An 18702-nucleotide genomic window follows, 5' to 3' on the forward strand; every position below is an offset into this window, starting at 1 on the left:
TCTTGTCCACATTCAAGGATGAGAGGCAGGCTTGTTGAACATTCAGCCAGCAGAACAAAAAAATCCTAATGATGATGAATTAAAATTTAATTCTGTTATGCCTAATTTCCTTCAGATTTCCTACATTTTTCTCCTGGTCATGTTTTTCTTAGACGTTATGATTTTGCATTTTCTAGCACATTGGGCAAACTGAGACAGTAAAGAAACAATCCAGTTAAAACCAAAATCCAATTTTAATTTGGGAGGGAAAGTCATCTAGCAAGGTGCAAAGTCTTCCAGAAGGTGCCGAAGGCTGTTGGAGGGTGATTTATGTGATGTTCTGCAGTTAGCGTTTAATACACCGCTGATCAAAGGGCACCAGTAGGAACTTGTGAACCTCTGTGACCCTGTGTGTAAATAATGAGAGGAGAGTAAGGAGAACCTACACACAGCTTGCTCGCCTCATGCTGGGTCCTGAGATATTTCTCTGATCTCACAGAGGGAATTTCCAGCAAATTCTTTACCCTTCCTCAGAGACTTCCACTTGGGTGTCCGACCAGCTGTTTGCTGTGTGTATTCTATAGATTTTAGGTCTGTACTGGAACGCACACGAACCCCCTCTCCAAGGTGACAGTTCCCTCGGCTGCATCAAGGCAGTGTCATTAGTCAGACATCACACCTTCTGCCAAATTGAAGGCCTGCATATCAGGAGCGTTGAGGTTGCCATACGCCTGTCACTTCAATATCTCCACCGCACTTTCCCAGCAACATAAACAGTAAAACTAATATCTCTCTGTGAGACTGTAAATTAATCTGCCGGGATTATTTCCATCTCAGAATGAGATGTATTGATTTGCATTCACAAGTCATCGAGCACTGAGCATTTCTGAGAAACCTAGCAGAACACTTTATATATTGAGAACTACAAGGCCCCCTGAAGTAAATAGTCAAACTGGAAATATGGTTGGGAATGAGGGTGCAGGTATTTTAATAGAGGGGATCGGTCTTATAATAACAATCCCAAACCTCAAAGATGATATTCTCTTCCTTACTTACTCCCCTCCTCCAGGAGCATTGGAGGTGTAGGAAGATGTTAAAAAGGAAAAAGGCTCTGGGATTCTTCTACACTCCAACAGCTGTTGGGTCCCACACATGTGGACAACAGAGAAGTCGGTCAAATAACCTGGGTTATGATGGAATGTTGAAGTTATTTTAAAGAAATTTAAAGCCCTCGTCACAGCAATGAAGGGAAAACCACAGCATGAATAAATACTGGGTTTAAATACAGGGCCATGAAGGCCCAAATGGCACCTTTATGGTGTGAAAACTGCGTTGGTCCCTGGGTGCCATTTCTGCGGCTGATCCAGCAGACTGGGCATTTCTACGAAGTTTTTTACCAAGTTCGAGTCAATGAGCATGAAAATATAATAGTGGCTGAATATTTCTCATTAAATCTGCAAATAAATCCATTGAATAAATAGCAAATATTGGCAACAATAATCCAACGTCTAGCAGCTTATCTGCTTAGAGTCACAGGAAGGTCAGGGGCTTATCTAGGACAGTACAGGGGACAAAGCAGGGCTACACCCTGGATGGGATGCCGGTCCATTACAGAGCACAAATGCACACTATGGGGAATCTGTAGGCACATATTAAACTAACTGTGTTCCATCACCTATGGAGAACATGCAAGGCCCACACAGGCCCAGGCTATACCCGACAATCCTAAAGGTATGACACACCAGCACAAGTCATGCTGCCCACATTCCTACATTCTCACATGCAATGCAAGATTGTAGAAATATTTCAATTACTATAAATGAATTCATATAATATGCTGGAATCTCTCCCTGGCCTGGTTTAATGGATGCTATGCTTTCTTTATCATTTAGTCGGTAAACATTAGACTTTTCAAGACAGATTGCCATTATGGTAATCAGGTTCTTGAGATAAGGGTCAACAGGAGGCCAAACTTTCCTCTGAGGCTGTCTGTCTTCCAAGTGATAGACTAGGCTCAGTGATCATCCAAGGAGCATGAGTGTGGTGCGGTCTTGTGTCGAGATGCAGGGTGCTGTGACATCGTCAGAAATGACCATAAACAGGCATTTTGTTGAGGCACAATTACGTAAAGTGCACTCACCATTAAGACAAAGTGCTTAACCATGCGTCAGTATCGAGAGGCCCGCTGATGCCGGTGGCAGCATTCCAAGTCAAGCTCATACGTGGAAAATGGCCTAGGATAACAGAAGGACTGCCAGTGAAGCAGGACTTCATCATGCATGGGTTTGAGCCCAATATCCTGAGGATGTGTTCAATCAGCTCGCAAGCTCATTTGACAAAAAAATGAATCCAAAAACAGCGAACCTTTCTAATTCACTAAAATAAATGAATTCATTAAAAAAATATGTGTGATACTATGACTTGGCAGCAGGGGTGCAGCTGGAGATTTTGGGCCCCCATGAAAGTGTATCATTTTGGGCTCCCAAACCAAACCAATCCAATTATGTTTGAACATTTTTAGGGCCCCTGTCAGTCTGGGGCCCTTGGAATAATTCTAACTTTCCCCCTTTTCATGGCGCCCCTGCTTGGGAGAATAGACTGGGCTTAATGGTAATAGTTCTTGTTGTGGGGTTAAACAGGGATTGAGAGGCTCAGGGGCAGCGTGACATAAGTGTAAATATAATATGAGAGAAGCAGGTTTCAGAAAAAAATGAAATAAATTATATATGCTGCACTACCATATCAAACAGGAGAATATTATGAGTCTTGGGAATTCGATCCAAATGAGGTCTGAGTTACTATGAACAATAAGAAACAGAACATGATGTGATATGCAAGGCTGTGAAGAAGGCACAGGTGGAACTAATCAATAGGAATAAACCCAGCTACATTGCCCCCCCCCCCCCACCCCCCGCCCCCCGCGATTGGTTTTAAACAGATAAATGAATTGTTCAGTGAGAAAGTGTGGGGGACTTTCAAAGACACTTTTGTTTTAGATAGGGTGTTGGATATTTAAGGTTGTGTCTGGCCCTTTTCACATAATACAGCCGGACCTCATCTAATTTTCATGGTGGTTTTACATAAAAAGTAATTGTGAATCAAATTAGCAAGTAGCCTGTTAGCAGTGTTATAGAGCCTATTAATCATGCAAAATCTCTTCAGTTGGATTACTTTAAGTCTTTGGTGAACAACAAATCATGTCATGTCTGTGAAACCGGAATGAAGGCTGGACAAAAAACTGGAAATTTTAATTCATTATGTTTTAGCCATTTCCTGCTGTTCATATATATATATACGTTATATTTCGTTTCTTTCATCTCCTAACGGAAAGACACACTTTTACACGTAATCGTTGGAAACAAGGGGTAAGCATCCATCTTTTTCACGGGAAAATAACAGTATACGTCTGGTTATTGTCTGCTGGTAACCGCTGCCAACAATGTGACTATACGAGTACCAACATAGCAGGCATGTCTGCAGGTCATCAGAGCTGCTCACAGCCCCATGAATCTTTGTCTTCGGGGTAACAGTTATGGGCAACATGCCCACTCCCCAGCAAAGCCAGTGTCTGTCAACAGTTTTCCAAAACGCCTTTAGGAATCTCTATTTGAAAACACAGATGTCGAAGCTTTTGTTCACTTCATAGGGATTTAAAATGCCCTTACAAGGCTTTGGTTACGAGACTTTAAAACTTCTTTTTTTAGATATAACTTCCCAAACGCAGAAACCAAAAATAATCAGCACTAAAATTTAACAGATTACCCATAAATTATTTCATTAAATATCGCAATTTATGCCAAGAATGCACAAAGAATATTATAAACACGTATTCATTTCTTATCATTACGGTAGGCTATTTAGACACTATATAGACATTTAACTACGACCATTCACTGCAATGAAGCATTTAACGACTTGATCAAATACAGATACATAAACCACAAGCCATACCTACGTCAGCCGGTCATTTAGGGAGACAACAGATTGCAAAGTAATCTGTCACATGCAGCCCAGTGTGGACATTCTGAGAGGGGGAGGCAGAGATGCGCTCCTTTCACCTTCAATCGTACGCTGATCTGTGTGTGTGGTCGGGCTTGTCCCGGTGACGGAGCCCAGCAAAGTTTCCAGCACTGAATAACTGTGTGAAAAAAAATAATTCAAGGGATAGTCGCAGGAAAGTGGTCCTTTATTTTTTTCTTTTCTTTTCTTTTTGACTCCGGGCGAATAAACATGGGAGCAATAAGCGCTGCGGAGGACCTCGGCGTCTGCTTGTTATGGGGGGCTTTTATCTCTCTCCGGCGCTGACGGAGGTGGGCTAGGTGGAGCTGCCTTTCCTGCAATTGTCGCTCCCCTTTTCCTGTTCAGCTTGCTGCCACACCAGAAGTCTCCCAGTAAATGACAGCCCAGTTCTTGGAAAACCGGGCTGTGAAGATCACGGCCACCTGGATCCCTTGTCCGGACACATTTTTGGTTAAACACGCCTAAGCGCGATGCCTCCGCAACGCAGAGCGTCGGTGGGTAAAGTAAACTGGGGGGAAATATCGCATTAATTTACAGCCTGCAGGGGAGGCTGCTGTAGTTTGTATCGGCTATTAATCACCATATACTTTTACCTGCTTTGTTTCTGTCATTAAATGTTGGAGACATACGCAAAATTCTTTCCGTTATTATCACAAAGGTGACGCCTGTTTGCTATCTGTTTGTACTTTTTTGTATCGACTTTCTTTCATCAGATTTCATTTGAAACGTTTTAGCCCTCTCATAGAACTATATCTCACTTATTTAAATAATTAGTACAACAGAGCTGCCGGAGATCTTACCGAAGTCTTTCATAGTATTTAAAACGATCATGTTTGTTAAACCTTATTTCACAAAACAATGGCAATATGTGTGGAACGTCATAAGGGTTTATCTAGGTAAACCTAATTTTACTTTTAACTAATTTACATTAACTTAACTGTGCCTTTACTTTCTAATGAAATATGTTTTTCAGATATACCTTTTTTTTAAAGAAAATACATCTATGACTTTACGCCAAAGCCGTATGGTTAGAGTATGACGGCATAACCCGATGATACAGGCTGCCAGCCTTTTAGCCCAGAAGTAGGTCAAAAGGGGGAACTGCCTTTTCTCTGCATATCTTCACGGTTAACTTGCCATAAGCAAAAAGTACAGAAAAAAGAGCCCCTTTTCATGCAAGGTGAAGGTTTAAATCTTGACATTTTAGCCGTCAAGTTTCTATTTATGTTATCGAAGTTACTGTTACATTTCCCAAGTTTATCTATAACAGGCAGTAAATCTAATTATTATTATTATTATTATTATTATTAATAATAATAATAATAATAAAAATAAAAATAAACATGTTATTAATAATAATAGAATGGGAACTGGGTCAGTCGATGGTTTGGTTTGAATGTATATATGGAACCAAATTTACTAAATTTTCCTTCTCGGGCAACAAAAAATGTAAGACGTTTCAAGAAGATCAAACTCCTTTATACATTTTATTAGTGGTGATACGTTAGTTATGATAATGCAAAATGCTCGGTAAATCCTTGGCATTAAGCAGTACCTACAATTAAATGACTGCTGCGGAAGTTAATGGTAATGTTTATTTTACACTACTAAATATAGAGCACTGAATATATAAACGGAGCTTAGTTGAACGGGAAGACTGTTTTATGTGGATTGGTAAAGGATCTTGGATATTGTGTGTGTTAAAGGGGCAGGGAAGGGGGGGGGAAGGGGGCAAGTGTATTTTTTGATAACATTCAAGGATTTTTTTCAATGATTTTCCTTTAACTTTATTAATTAATCCTCAATGAGAAGCACCCAAACAGGACATTCGGCTTAAGAAGCTTAGAGCCACTGCATCTCGATAACAGGATTCCCCGACCCGATAAAGTGAGATACAGGGGGCATGACTGGCTGGGCAGAGTGCAATGTCCTCACTGAGGTTTGGTGGGTGTATGGGGCTCGCTGTGGCTCAGTGTTGGAGACAGAGTCCACTTTAGGGCCTGGCATCCACTGGCTAAAACTGTACCAGAAACAACCTCCGTATTCTTGCACCATCAGCAGCACAGGCATGGCCCACCCTGAGCTGTCTACAGTGTGATGTATCATCCATCCATCCCATCCATTTTCCAAACCGCTTATCCTACTGGGTCGCGGGGGGTCCGGAGCCTATCCCGGAAGCAACGGGCACGAGGCAGGGAACAACCCAGGATGGGGGGCCAGCCCATCGCAGGGCGTGATGTATCATTTTATAATATTTCGTTTTTTAATGTAGCATTATAAGACTTGTTTTGAAAACGTGTTTACCCTTTTATGCAACATTCACACATGATATATGCAAAAAAAATCCATCCTTCAATTATTTATCCAGCAGCAGGACATGGTGAACCTGGCGCACCAGGCACACGGCTGGGGACGCCCTGGACAGGATGCCAGCAGGACGAGCACTCTCTAGAGATGCCCTTTAGTCTAACTGCAGGAAAACCCATGTGACACGGAGAGAGTGCACAACACACACACGCACACACAGTGTGGAGGCAGCATTCAAACCGCCAACACTGCAATGCTACCCACTGAGCCTTCATGCCACTATTCCCATAAACCGTTTCCAAATTCAGCTGTGGTGCAAAACGTCATACCGCATGACAAGCTTTAAAGTAATGCTATAGCGTTTCAATTCTCACGTTAAAAAAAGCCTGGATTATAGTTTTCCTTTTTAAAATACAAGACTAAATTTGACTGTACCTTAGGAGAAAGCATTGTCATTGTCAGTAGAAGTTCAGCAGTTGGGTAAGCCTGATTAAGTTGTATTTCAATGATGTTCTTTAGAGGGGAAAGAAAACACAATTTCCACCACTTACAGCTTCTCACAATTCAGGATTTATTAAGCTGCAGCAGATATCTGCTTTCATGCCTGTCTGCAAATATGAAGTTCAAACCCTGCATTCATCTTACCGGGCGTAGTTTCACCCCGCAGGACGGCACGTTCTTCCCGGCCATGATCGGAAACTGCCGTTTTTCCCTCCTCTCCCAATAGAGGTGTAAAATAATAAAGTATTAATACTTTGTTGCTACACGTGAGTAGGTTTTTTTCTGGATTTGTACTTTGAGTATTTCACGTTCTTAAAACTACTTACTCCCTTTTACTTTGCTGCATTTTTGAGCCAAATAATGACTTTTTCCTCCGATCCATTCTACTATAGTTACTTACCCAATTAAAAAAAACAAACAAAAAAAATGTTTGCATAGAACATGCCACGCACCTGAATGGATCAGCTAGTAGGCGGGGTTAAGGCTCCCAGGTCACGCCCATCAGAGTAACCAAGCCCCTTCTGTCATCCTTCCAGATAGCTGGTCGGCTTCCCTGGATTTCGCCCGCTGCGCTCCTTTGTTTCGCCTGAAGATGGAAACGTTGGAGTCGGAGCTGACCTGCCCAATCTGCCTGGAGCTCTTCGAGGACCCTCTGCTGCTGCCCTGCGCTCACAGCCTGTGTTTTAGCTGCGCCCACCGCATCCTGGTCTCCCACTGCACGTCCAGCGAACCTGTGGAGTCCATCGACGCCTTCCAGTGCCCCACCTGCCGTTATGTCATCACCCTCAACCAGAGGGGCCTAGAGGGACTCAAGCGCAACGTCACCTTGCAGAACATCATCGACCGCTTCCAGAAGGCCTCTTTGAGCGGGCCCAACTCCCCCAGCGAGACGCGGCGTGAGCGTGCCTTGGACGGCGGCGCCATGACCTCGCCCGGCGAGACGGTACAGTGCCAGTTCTGCGAGCAGGACCCACCGCAAGATGCCGTCAAGACCTGCGTCACCTGTGAGGTGTCCTACTGTGATGAGTGCCTGAAGGCTACGCATCCCAACAAGAAGCCGTTCACCGGCCACCGGCTGATTGAGCCTATGCCTGACTCGCATCTGCGAGGCCTGCTGTGCCTTGAGCACGAGGACGAGAAGGTCAACATGTACTGCGTGACTGACGAGCAGCTCATCTGCGCCCTGTGCAAGTTGGTGGGGAGGCATCGCGACCACCAGGTGGCAGCACTGAGCGACCGATACGAGAAGCTGAAGGTGAGGCCAGGGGGCAAGACGATCATAAAAGTCCAGGGTGGGCCTGTAAATGCATTCTGAGACATTCATTCTGCCCACGTACAGAGCATCTGTACAGTAAGACAGGTCATGGGAATGGCTTGCTGAAAATGAATCACTTTGGCATGATTCATCCTGCATGGTGCATTGTTGCCATGCATGATATCACTGCATCCTTTAGGCTTTTATTATTTTATATTTGCACAGTCTCCTTGCATATGTGGAAGGTATCATTTTGCTTTAAAACACTTGCAGTTATTCCTTATCTTGAAGTCTTTTCAGACCTTTTTTAAATGGTGCATTTCATGCACTGCTGCTTAACGAAGAGCTGGTGTCAGAAGGTCAGTTGTTTGTTTAATTATCGCAATTATCTTCCTGACATTTACACGGATATGTCATTGGGATGAGGCCAGATTGCGAGAAGCGTTAAATGTTTCCTCTGTGTCCCGGAGCCATTCACAGTACAATTTCTCACAGTTTCATGTGGTGAATCACAGCGAATCCAAGTGACTGGTGTCTTTGCATGCTGCTGTGCTGGCCACGCTGTTTCAAGGTCTGAAATGATGCAGTGCCCCCATATTAACGCTTTAGAAAACCTTGCAAGAAGTATTTTCATAGTATCGGCGGTGGCATTTTTACAAATGGTTCCTCTAATATTCCTAGGCAAGTTAATCTTCATTTAATGACTCGTGAACCAATTATACAAACATACCCACATGTTACAGTTTACATGGTAATGGATTTCACTGTTTATGGTATGCAGTCTGAATGTGTAAGAGATCTTAATTTCCAGAAATTAGTGAGTGATTTAATGTGCAGCAAAGATCCAGATTTCCTTAATGCACAAAAGACATTTTTCTGACAGTCGAATAATAATAAAATAACATGAATTACAAAGGTGTCACCATATTGTATATTTTTTTAAAAGGTACATGGTTTAATTTTTATTATTTTTGTTTTACAGGGCAAATTGTTCAGATTGAATATCTAGTTGAATAGATGTTCTAGTTTAAAAATAGAAAATTCTTTCGTTCTGTTGAATATGGAAAATCAAATGGAGTGATTATTCTGGAACGGCATCATTGTGTCGGCCCACATGGCTACAACACCTTTATGTAAATGTAACGCAACAACGAACAGCTTGCAGTTCGGTAAATATTTCAGCTTTAAGAATGCTTCACACGGAATGCAACACAAAAAAACAACACAGATTTGCTAAGTATTCGGATGCAAATTTAACGGATCAAAAACTTTCTCTGAAGTGAAATTTTCGCAACTAATTGAGAAAAGTTTGCATACCAAAGAAAGTGGCAACTAGTGAAAAGCCCTAGCAGGAGTGACGCGTTTTTCATGTTTCTTTGTGGAAAACAAGTGGAAAAAAAGACAAATATACTAGATACATCCAGTTCTAAAACGGCTTATTCTTTACAGCAACCATTGTTCAGTCAAAAATAACTTTGTATGTATTAACCTATTATCAGTTAGCAAAATTAATATTAGGAAAATGGCAGCAACATCATCTATTATCAGTTTATTAACTGCAGGAATAGGGAAAACAGGGTAACACTTTGCATTAACTGCACCTTTATAATGCATTTGTAAAACATTCAGTGCACCTTCATAATGCTTTCATATTTATATCACTTTAAGGAGCAGAATATGAAATAAATCGCCAGGGCTATCCATAAGTGGGGGGGAATGGGAAGTTACCCAGATACAGAACGATTTATCTACCAGCAAATACTGCCCCCAACCCTGACCCCCACAAACAATTATTATTTTCGTCAGGGTTGGACCTGCACTGAATATCAGTATCTGCAATACCTTAGAAAAGTAAATCAGATTGTGTTGTCCCCCAAATGAAAGGATTGCTATTCAAAAAAACTGATCACACTTGTGAAAACTGACATCTTATTGTTTGTTTGTTTGTTTTATGGATTTAAAAATTGAGCTCTCTCCAGATAAAAAACAATACGGATTAAGACAATGCAAATGTGTCAAATTCGGTATCAAAGCCTTCACAGAAATACGTTTCTTCATTTCAGAATGATGTAGTTGGTTTTTTTTGTGGAAAAAATCGGACTCTGTGTGAAACGGCCTTTATCATGGCCTCTGTAGACAGCAAACATCTGAGAAGATCAGTTATTTTTCAAATGCAAGCCAGTCCCTCTAGTGGATATTATGATGGGGAATGAAAATACAATCTGCAGACCTAAAATGCAAGCCCAGAGGACGTCTTTGGGTGTGAACTTGTGGCTCAACAAACCAACGTCAACTTGAGAAACCAACATTAACTCAACAAAGTAGCAGTGACAGTAAACTTAGAGTCTGGCTTGAGTCTCACTCAGCAGGGGAATAGACAGGCTTGCAGTACAGATAATGAGGCATCCTTGTGGTCTGTTTTTCTTTAGTTTTTACTTGTGCCCCACTGAGATGCAGAGATCGCCAATTTCCGAGCCTCCTCTCGCCGTTTGGCTGTACTGTCACTGTGCAGAGATTCTCAGGGTGTCATCTAGCTGTAGATCAAAGACCAGCAGGCCGTACTTTCTCAAGCGGGGGTCCCTCTGTGTCTCTGCTGCGAGTTTCCATTCTGTTGTGTTTAATTGGTTAGAAGAATAAATAATTTGGTGATTTATAGACATGTTTATAATATTAAGCCTTAATGGTTTCTGAGAACTCCTTCATCAGTCTTATTGCTGAGGCTTTGATAATGTCCATGTCATTTTTTATGACTATATATTTATATCTTACAAATCCTCGAGCGAAACTGTTCCTACATTGACTAATTCAGAACTTCTGGAACTACTGTTACTGTATGTGGGTTCTAAAATTCCATTGTTAAGCTTCTCCATTCACACCAAGCAAAATTATAAACATGGCTCCAGAGTATCTGTTGCTCTGAAGTCCTTATACTACATGTCTGGGTTTAATTGCCTGCTGAGGATCTGGGAGATTACCCTATTGCCCTAGATTGACCCTGAAATTCTCGCATATTTACATTATAGACCCTTAAAGGCTTTACACACATATTAACCATGTTATAAATGAAGCTGGATATTACAAAGGAAGACTTTGCATGTTATTATTAGAGCCGCTGTAGATAAACTGAAAATGTCAGGAATTTAGCCTGTCAGCTTTACTCAGGAATGTGCTTTGGGTTGATTGACGTCGTGCTTGAAGTTTTCCCAGTGTTCTCGACAGCTTTTATCCTGAGTGTTTTGTTGAAGAGGACCACCTCACTAGTGGGGTTTAGACCGAAGTGCAGACTGGTGGACTCAGGTTGTCTTTAAGGATTTAGCGGGAGCAGTTTGACTTCAGAGATGAGTCAACTTCTTGACAAATAATGAAAACAGGAATCAGGCGGGTTATTTCTGAAGCTCCTGAAGCTTTGTGGAAGAATTTAAAATACATTTTATGCAGAATCCATATCTCAACACATTTAACACTCACTGGTGTAAAAGGGTGTAGGCAGAACCCATTAGCGTAGTTTGTTTGGTTTATTCTTTATATCCCACGGCGATAATAACTCCTCACAATCCCCCCTGGTTAAAGTGCATTTTAATGCATAAAGTATCTCTCCAGAATAATACGATTAATACGACTGCAGTTTAAAAAATGCATTGACAAAGTTGATTGTGTATGCACTTATATATTAATGCACATATCTGTCATGATAAGTTTGTCAATGTGTGAGAGAATTATAAATATACAGTTCCAGGCAACAAATTTTTGCTCATCAAAGTCCTTCTCGTACTTTAAAGGAAGCCTTTCATTGAACTAAATATGTGGTTTGTAAACATATCTTGTGGCAGTATTTCTGTTATGCAAATGATCATTATGAGCGGAAAATGAATTTCTCTGGCTTGTGTCGGGGCATTACCATGCAGGATTATTTGTGTGGAAGTCAACTAGATACAGAAAAGTGGCCAAAGATGTCTAATATCAGAATATGAAGGAATATGGAGCATTGAATGTGAAAATGACCTCATCGGCTCTGTTTATTTGGGGCAGATTCACTGCCTTCCTTTCCTTCAGGCAGAGGTATCATTTGGCCATCTGGAGCACCAGACAACCCACTATGCAGATCTGATGTGGTGCCGACTTAGAAAGCTGAATTCACTCGCCAGCGCTAAAGCTTGCCTAGATGATGGTACCAGATAGATAGAAGGTTGTGTCTCCTTCTCTGAGACAGAGTGGATGGGTCTTGAGAGCGTACCTGGGTACCAGCAGGCAAGGTTGTTAAAACAGGGGAAGGTAGCACTTTTCCCCAGCGAGGCTGCTAGCGTGTGCTCGCTTTCCAGAGACCTGCTTCCTTCCTGATAAAACTTGCGGGGTCATGAAAATATCCGACTGGAGGAGGTGTCCAGCCCGCTGTTTGGAGCGGAAACCAGCTGGAGACTTTCCTCTGTTGGCCCACCTGACCTCAGCGGATACTGGCCAGGACCGGTCACCATGTGTGACACGGCACCTTTAGTGATGGTTATGTGTAGCTCAGCGGGCTAAGCCTCTTTGCCTGTGATTGGAAGGTTGCCAGTTCAAGCCTCAGCAGAATAGTCACATATCTGTGGGTCCTTGGGCCAGACTCTTAACCCCCAGCTCCAGGGGTGCTGCACACTGTACCGTGAGCCCTCCCTATGCTCCCTCTCCCAACTGCCCCCACGTGTGTGAGTTTCCTCCGGGTACTTTATGTTCCTTCCCTAGGTTCAACACATGTAGTGCTTACTTTTTGCCAGGTGCTTGAGTCAACAACCTGCGAGAGGGGCTTGGCCTTCCCTCGGAGAGATCAGAAGAGCCGCATGAAGAATGTCCACGTCACGTGTCGATGTCATGAAAATACAAACTGATATTCTGTTTACACCAGACAGGAGGGAAACGTCACTACATTTCGCTCTCCGAGAGAGCCCTGGATATTTAATAAATGTATTGATTGAAATGTTAGAAACGGAGAGGCTATCCAATTCTGAGCCGGTTCACTGAACAGGGTGACTGGTCAGGCGTACAGGTGGCTGAGTCCTCTTCCCAATTTCATTCCCCATCCATCCATTCGTCCATCCATCCATCCATATTCCACACACACATTCACACAGGAAGAACATACAAACACCACCCATACAGAGCTGGGGACAGGACAGATAAAATATTTAGTAGGAAGTATATCTTGATACCATTCGAAGACAAAGAAGGGAGGTGATCGTCCTAATCTGTGTTAAATCCCCTCCACAAGTTTTAATTTTAGATTCTGGGAGCTCATCAAATTAAGTGTTTCCACAGCTTAATGAAGGTCTTTTTAATTATATTGCCGTTAACAGGTTTTTGTCTCATTTTGATTTTTTTTTCCACCTAATATTTTATAATAGAAAATCAGCAAAGGGAGAGGAAAGCAAATGGATTGGATTTGAAACTTTTTCCCTGTGCGGTGACTTTTAAAGCGATTAAATGTCCCAAGCAGGAATATGCTGTTCCCTCATGCCGACGGCCGGAAGCAGGCAGTTGCTTATCAGGGGCAGCTAGTATCTGAGGCCAGAAAAGTCATTTAAAGTTTGACTTGATAATATTTTGAAAGAGTGTTCTAGAACATACACGCGTGCCCTCTGTTTGAAGGTGCAGGTACCATGCACAGCTTTGTTCGGAAAGCTTCAAATAGCTGCCCGACTTGCTTCTCACATGCTGGAGATCCCGAGTCCGGCCTGATCTCTGACACTTGTTATGTCTGTCCTGCTAGGTTCACTTCAGGGAAGCTACTGTCCTCATTGTTGCTTTGGAGAACACGCCACTGTGGAATTCAGCTCATGAAACTCTGTCTGGGGAATCTGGCCTCCAGCCTGCTGCTCAATTATCATATTTAATAAACAAGGCATATATTTGCTCTGCTAAACATAAAGGATGTAAAGTTTCAGCACGTTCAGATCGATATTGGCTTGACAATACAGTGTTCGTGATCAACACGGTCTCAACCGTCTCATACGCATCTCCCTTAATAAACTTAAATCTGGGGAGGAAATGTCCACATTGAGTGCCCTGACGTGACTTGAAGTGCCAACTGGCAGCGACCCCCAAACACCCCCTACCCCCTATCGCTGTAAGGAGGAGGAAGATGATGATTGTCAGCAGAGAAAATTAATTTGGGGGAAAGACAGAAAGATGCTCTTGTGAAGCTGCGAATAAAAAGGCCCCCTTTTTTCCCTACTTCTTTGTTTTCGGGTGTCATGAGCTCAAAGCTTCCCCCCCACAGGCAGGCCCAGAATGATTCCAGGGCTTCCTGTCCCTCTCCATTTCCTTCACTTTCTGATATTCCCAAATCCTGGACACCCAAGGAATATTCTTTACACAGAATTGCGCCATTAGAAATTGTTTAATTGACCCCTAAGAAATATCCCATGTCATAGTAATTTACTTTCTGTGGGTGTTTATGAATAATACCGCAGGCGACGTGAGAAATGGTGTTTTTGGCAGTTCCTAAATGACATGAGCAAAACAAGAAAGGCAAGCTTCTAACTTAAAAGGGATATGAGGCGTAAAAAAATACCTTGAAAGAATAAGGGGAAATTTAGATATTTTTTAAATTTGTCTTTTATACCGATGACAACAATTTAATTATAGCACAAAAAATTAATAGATGGCTTTCAATGGTGTTTTATAGTGAAAAGCACACTGTCTAGGTTCAAGTCTTACAGGTGTATAAGTCATTGCGCACATAATTCTAGGATGAATGGGCAGGATTTTATAAAAATTTTATGATTTTATAATAATTTTATAAAATTATTGTCATGGTACATTTAGCCATCATGAAACAAACACCATTAAGCTGTTATACCCCAGTTGTCTCATAAAGTAATCTAAAAGACAAACCAACTATTCTTGGTCAGCATGGAAATATTTTAAAGGAATTCAAGCGATGCGGCATCATAGCTGGTGTGAAACGTAAAGACAGACTGCCTGTCTGTCGCTTATTGCTTTAGTAGGTGATTGAGCTTGGAAAGAGAAGAGTTTTACAGGCAGCCAGAATGATAAACTCCAGGATCCACAGGTCAGACATGTGATATGCCAGATGGAAGTGGGGAAAACAGACACACATGCCCTACAATCATGACAGAGATTATATTTCTGTGATTATCTGAGTGACAGAGATGTGAAATGACAGGTCGTTCTCAAACTATTTCTTTCTTTTCAGCAAGCCTTGGATTCGAATCTCGGCAACCTAATCAAACGAAACAACGAATTGGAGACCCTCTTGGGGAAGCTCATTCAGACCTGCCAGCATGTGGAGGTGAGAGGCCTCATGCCTTACCTGGTTATCTTTCCTGTCATGTCCTTCTAATCCTTAATAGTCCCTTTAATGTTCTAAAAAATGTGTTAAGTTCCTGTAACATTATTAAAGCAACCTTTCAAGAATAACAAATTACTATCAGACATTGTTAGGAGTCACCTTGAGAGGATGTGATAAGTGCTTCAGCTTACAGGAGGGTAAATAGTAGTGAAAATAATATTTGGAGAATATGTTGGAAAGGACAGAGAATATTATTTCTGTTCAGAATTAGGTTTTCTTATCAGCTTAAAATATAAATACCCCAAAGGGAAACGTGATCCAAACCTTGATAAAACTGTGAGTCCAGCACTCAGGCAGCTGCGTGGGGTTTGAGTCGAACTTCCCTGCTAAGGCCAGCTCAGAAAGCATCTCTTCACCTGAGTCTCACATTCAGCTCAGCGACAGGCAGCTTTGATTCTAAGGGCAGATCTTTAAAGGAAGCTCCAGAAAACTGAAGACTATTCTCCCTGGGAATATTTCAAATAAGGACCTACACACACAGTCACCTCTGCATTTCAGCCGTAGGAGGAGAGATTTTGTATCTTTGTCTAGTTTTGGATCAAACTGAATCAGATGCCTCAACAATCCGTTTTTTTGTTCGTTCTTTGATTTTCCCATTTCAAAACCAAATCGTAAAAACAAAAAAAAAAGAGTGTTGTTTATGAAGTTTCTCTGTTTTAAAATCAAAATAGGAAAAAAAACAAACAAAAGAGAACAAGAAGGAAACAGTGTTTCGTTTTTCTGTTTTACGACCAAAAAGGAAAATGGAGAAATCAGAAAAACAATGGAGCAGTGGTTTGTTTTCTTCATAACCAGAAATGTAGGGAAGGAGAACACAATGAACAAGAACAAAAGGAAGAGGACCATGATATGATTCAACCGTTAACAACATAGTGCTACAGCAGTTATTAATTTATTCATGAACTTTTTTAGAGTGGACAAACGGGCTCAGAAGTTGTTATGCTGGGCCATGATGGGGGAAGGATGATCCACGTTGAAGCTCCCGATAAATCATGGTTTATTTAACAAAAACAAAACACAAACGGGGAATCAGAAAGTCTCAAGAACAGAATGAGGGCAGGAACTTAAATTTACATAGATAACAGGGTTAACAAGGGGAAACAAGCAGCAAAGGCATAGGACAACAGGCAAGTAATAAGCAAATGTAACACACACTAAGCATTAGCAACACTAGGGAAGACTAGAAACATACGTCTAAGCAGAACAAAACTAAACAAGGCACAAGAAGGGTAAACCTAAAACGGACACAAGGGAAAGACAAAAACAGGCGCAAAGCAAAACAGCAAACCAATAAATATCAAGTAACAAGTGAGGCTGGCCAGAACTCATGACCGGTGCAGTTCAGTCTCTGAGTCACTTGCTCAACTCATTGAGCTATGCAGCAGCCTGGGGAGCAAGGAAACACACTGCGGGCTGAAGGGCTACAAGACTGAGAGGGGGGAAGCAGGGTGACAAGTGACACCTGCTGGCCAAAAGGGGCAAAGCACATCGGACAGGGTCGGATGGGCACAGACCCTGACAGAAATCTGTATCACTTTGCAGAATTATATATATATATATGCTGGAAAAGCATCTCAGTAGACCACCTCATAAAAATGGCATACAGGAGAATATAGGGTCAGCCTGTCCCTGGAGCAGTTGGGGTTAAGGACCTTGTTCAAGGGCTCAATGGTGAGATCACTCTGCCAACCACAAAATTTGGACCAGCAACGCAGTTATAGCCTCCCCATTATTTTCTAAAAGTTTTTTTTTTTTTGGTTGGTGCATAAGCCATAAAAGTTATTTTATAGTTTTGATGTTTTACAATTATCCTAAAATGCAGAGAATAGTACAAATAAACATTTCTATGGTAAGTGTTTCCAAATTTTTGACTGGCACAACATATCTTATAATATTAAAATATTGTTATATGTTATTTAATATGTTATATTGTCCGGTATCACTAAAAAGAAACAAAAACTATGATTTTACAGATTTCCCAATTTGTTTTAAAACAGATAAACAAAACATCAAGCCTGTTTTTTTAACGTCCTACTGATTTTAAAATGGGAAAACCACAAAACAGCGCTGCGGAAAAAATCAAAGAATGAACTATACATGGATTCTCACCATCCTCAAGAAACCATTTCCTTTTTTCTTTTTGTGTCATCTGATTAGTTTTTTCTGATGTACAATATAATGATTCTTGCACGAGTTAAAGCACAAACTTTGTTTAATCGTAAATTCTTCTAAACTAAGTATCTTATTCTTGGTCGTTATATCCTTGTCCCTCCACAAGTTTCCCCGGAGGGTTAATAGTTTGACGTCAGTCGGTACCTAATTGCTGGTTGCCGTTATTTCCTGTGCCGTGGTGCTGCTTCACTTACGTCTCCGTATTTCTGAGGTCCTGGTTTTTTGTGGCGTGCACCCAAAAATTCCCCTCTGTCCAACAACATATTTCATTTCCTCTTACATATTTTCTTTTTCTTTTATGGGGATGACCTTTAGTGTGATAAGAAAAGAAAAATTTTTTACAATCATCCTGCAATTCATTAAAACACAGTCTGTCCACATTATTGATGCCCATCTGTGACATCGTCAGTGATTAATGTGATAATTGCAATAACTGTGGCCTTCTTTGATGCTTTGCTTGGTTAGCAAGGAATTCTTTAGCAAGGAACTTCACAGGGTTCTCACTGCAACTGAGTGCTGTTTTCTTAATTTTTTATCTATAACTATCTAAATTCCAGTTTTCTTTTACAAAAGAGCATGAGTATACTTCACGGAGACTGTTGGAATAACTCCAAGCCCCCAAATGAGGTCCCACCATATAATAAATGCGCAGTTTGTAGCTCAGAAAATCTTCATGCCTCATTTACGATTAAGTAAGGATCGTGTCCCACAGTTTACTCCTTTCCTGTCACATTCAGCAAAAACCTGGAAGACATGTTTGCAGGTCGACCAGAGCACCACAGATAACCTTGTAGAATTTTTATGTATCTTTTGAACTGCCTGTGTGTGAAATCTACTTGACTACATCTGTTTGAAATTTATGAGGCTTCTACTAGAGCCTATTTAGATCTAGGCCTTATGTATCCCAGTAAACAATAGCTGAAGTAAAATATGTATTTCAGTTATGGCTGGCATTCAGCACTGTCTGCAGGCCCCTTAAAAGAATGGTTTCAGTGAAGCCAAAACTCTCTGAGACATTGTTAAATCCCAACAACAAAGCTGAAAGTTCAATGTCAGCTTGTGATTAGGAGGGATGCGGGGAAACTGATTTATGCTTCTTCATCACGGTCTGTGATCAGTGCTT

General features: G+C 41.5%; 1 protein-coding gene across 6 annotated transcripts in view; it reads left to right on the plus strand.

Moving 5' to 3' along the window:
• Positions 1-18702, plus strand: part of LOC125747928 (E3 ubiquitin-protein ligase Midline-1) — a 69296-nt gene that overhangs the window by 40632 nt on the left and 9962 nt on the right. For 3 of the 6 annotated variants that reach the window (XM_049023590.1, XM_049023600.1, XM_049023573.1), the window contains exons 2-3: positions 7344-8062; positions 15252-15347. In XM_049023590.1, the coding sequence (XP_048879547.1) occupies positions 7400-8062; positions 15252-15347 (759 nt within the window). In that variant the 5' untranslated portion in view covers positions 7344-7399. Of the gene's footprint in view, positions 1-4257; positions 4494-7343; positions 8063-15251; positions 15348-18702 lie in introns of those variants that run through there. The other 3 variants (XM_049023583.1, XM_049023619.1, XM_049023609.1) reach the window with 3 other exon arrangements.

Source organism: Brienomyrus brachyistius, chromosome 1 (genome assembly GCF_023856365.1).
Source record: "Brienomyrus brachyistius isolate T26 chromosome 1, BBRACH_0.4, whole genome shotgun sequence".
NCBI classification, from domain to species: Eukaryota; Metazoa; Chordata; class Actinopteri; order Osteoglossiformes; family Mormyridae; genus Brienomyrus; species Brienomyrus brachyistius.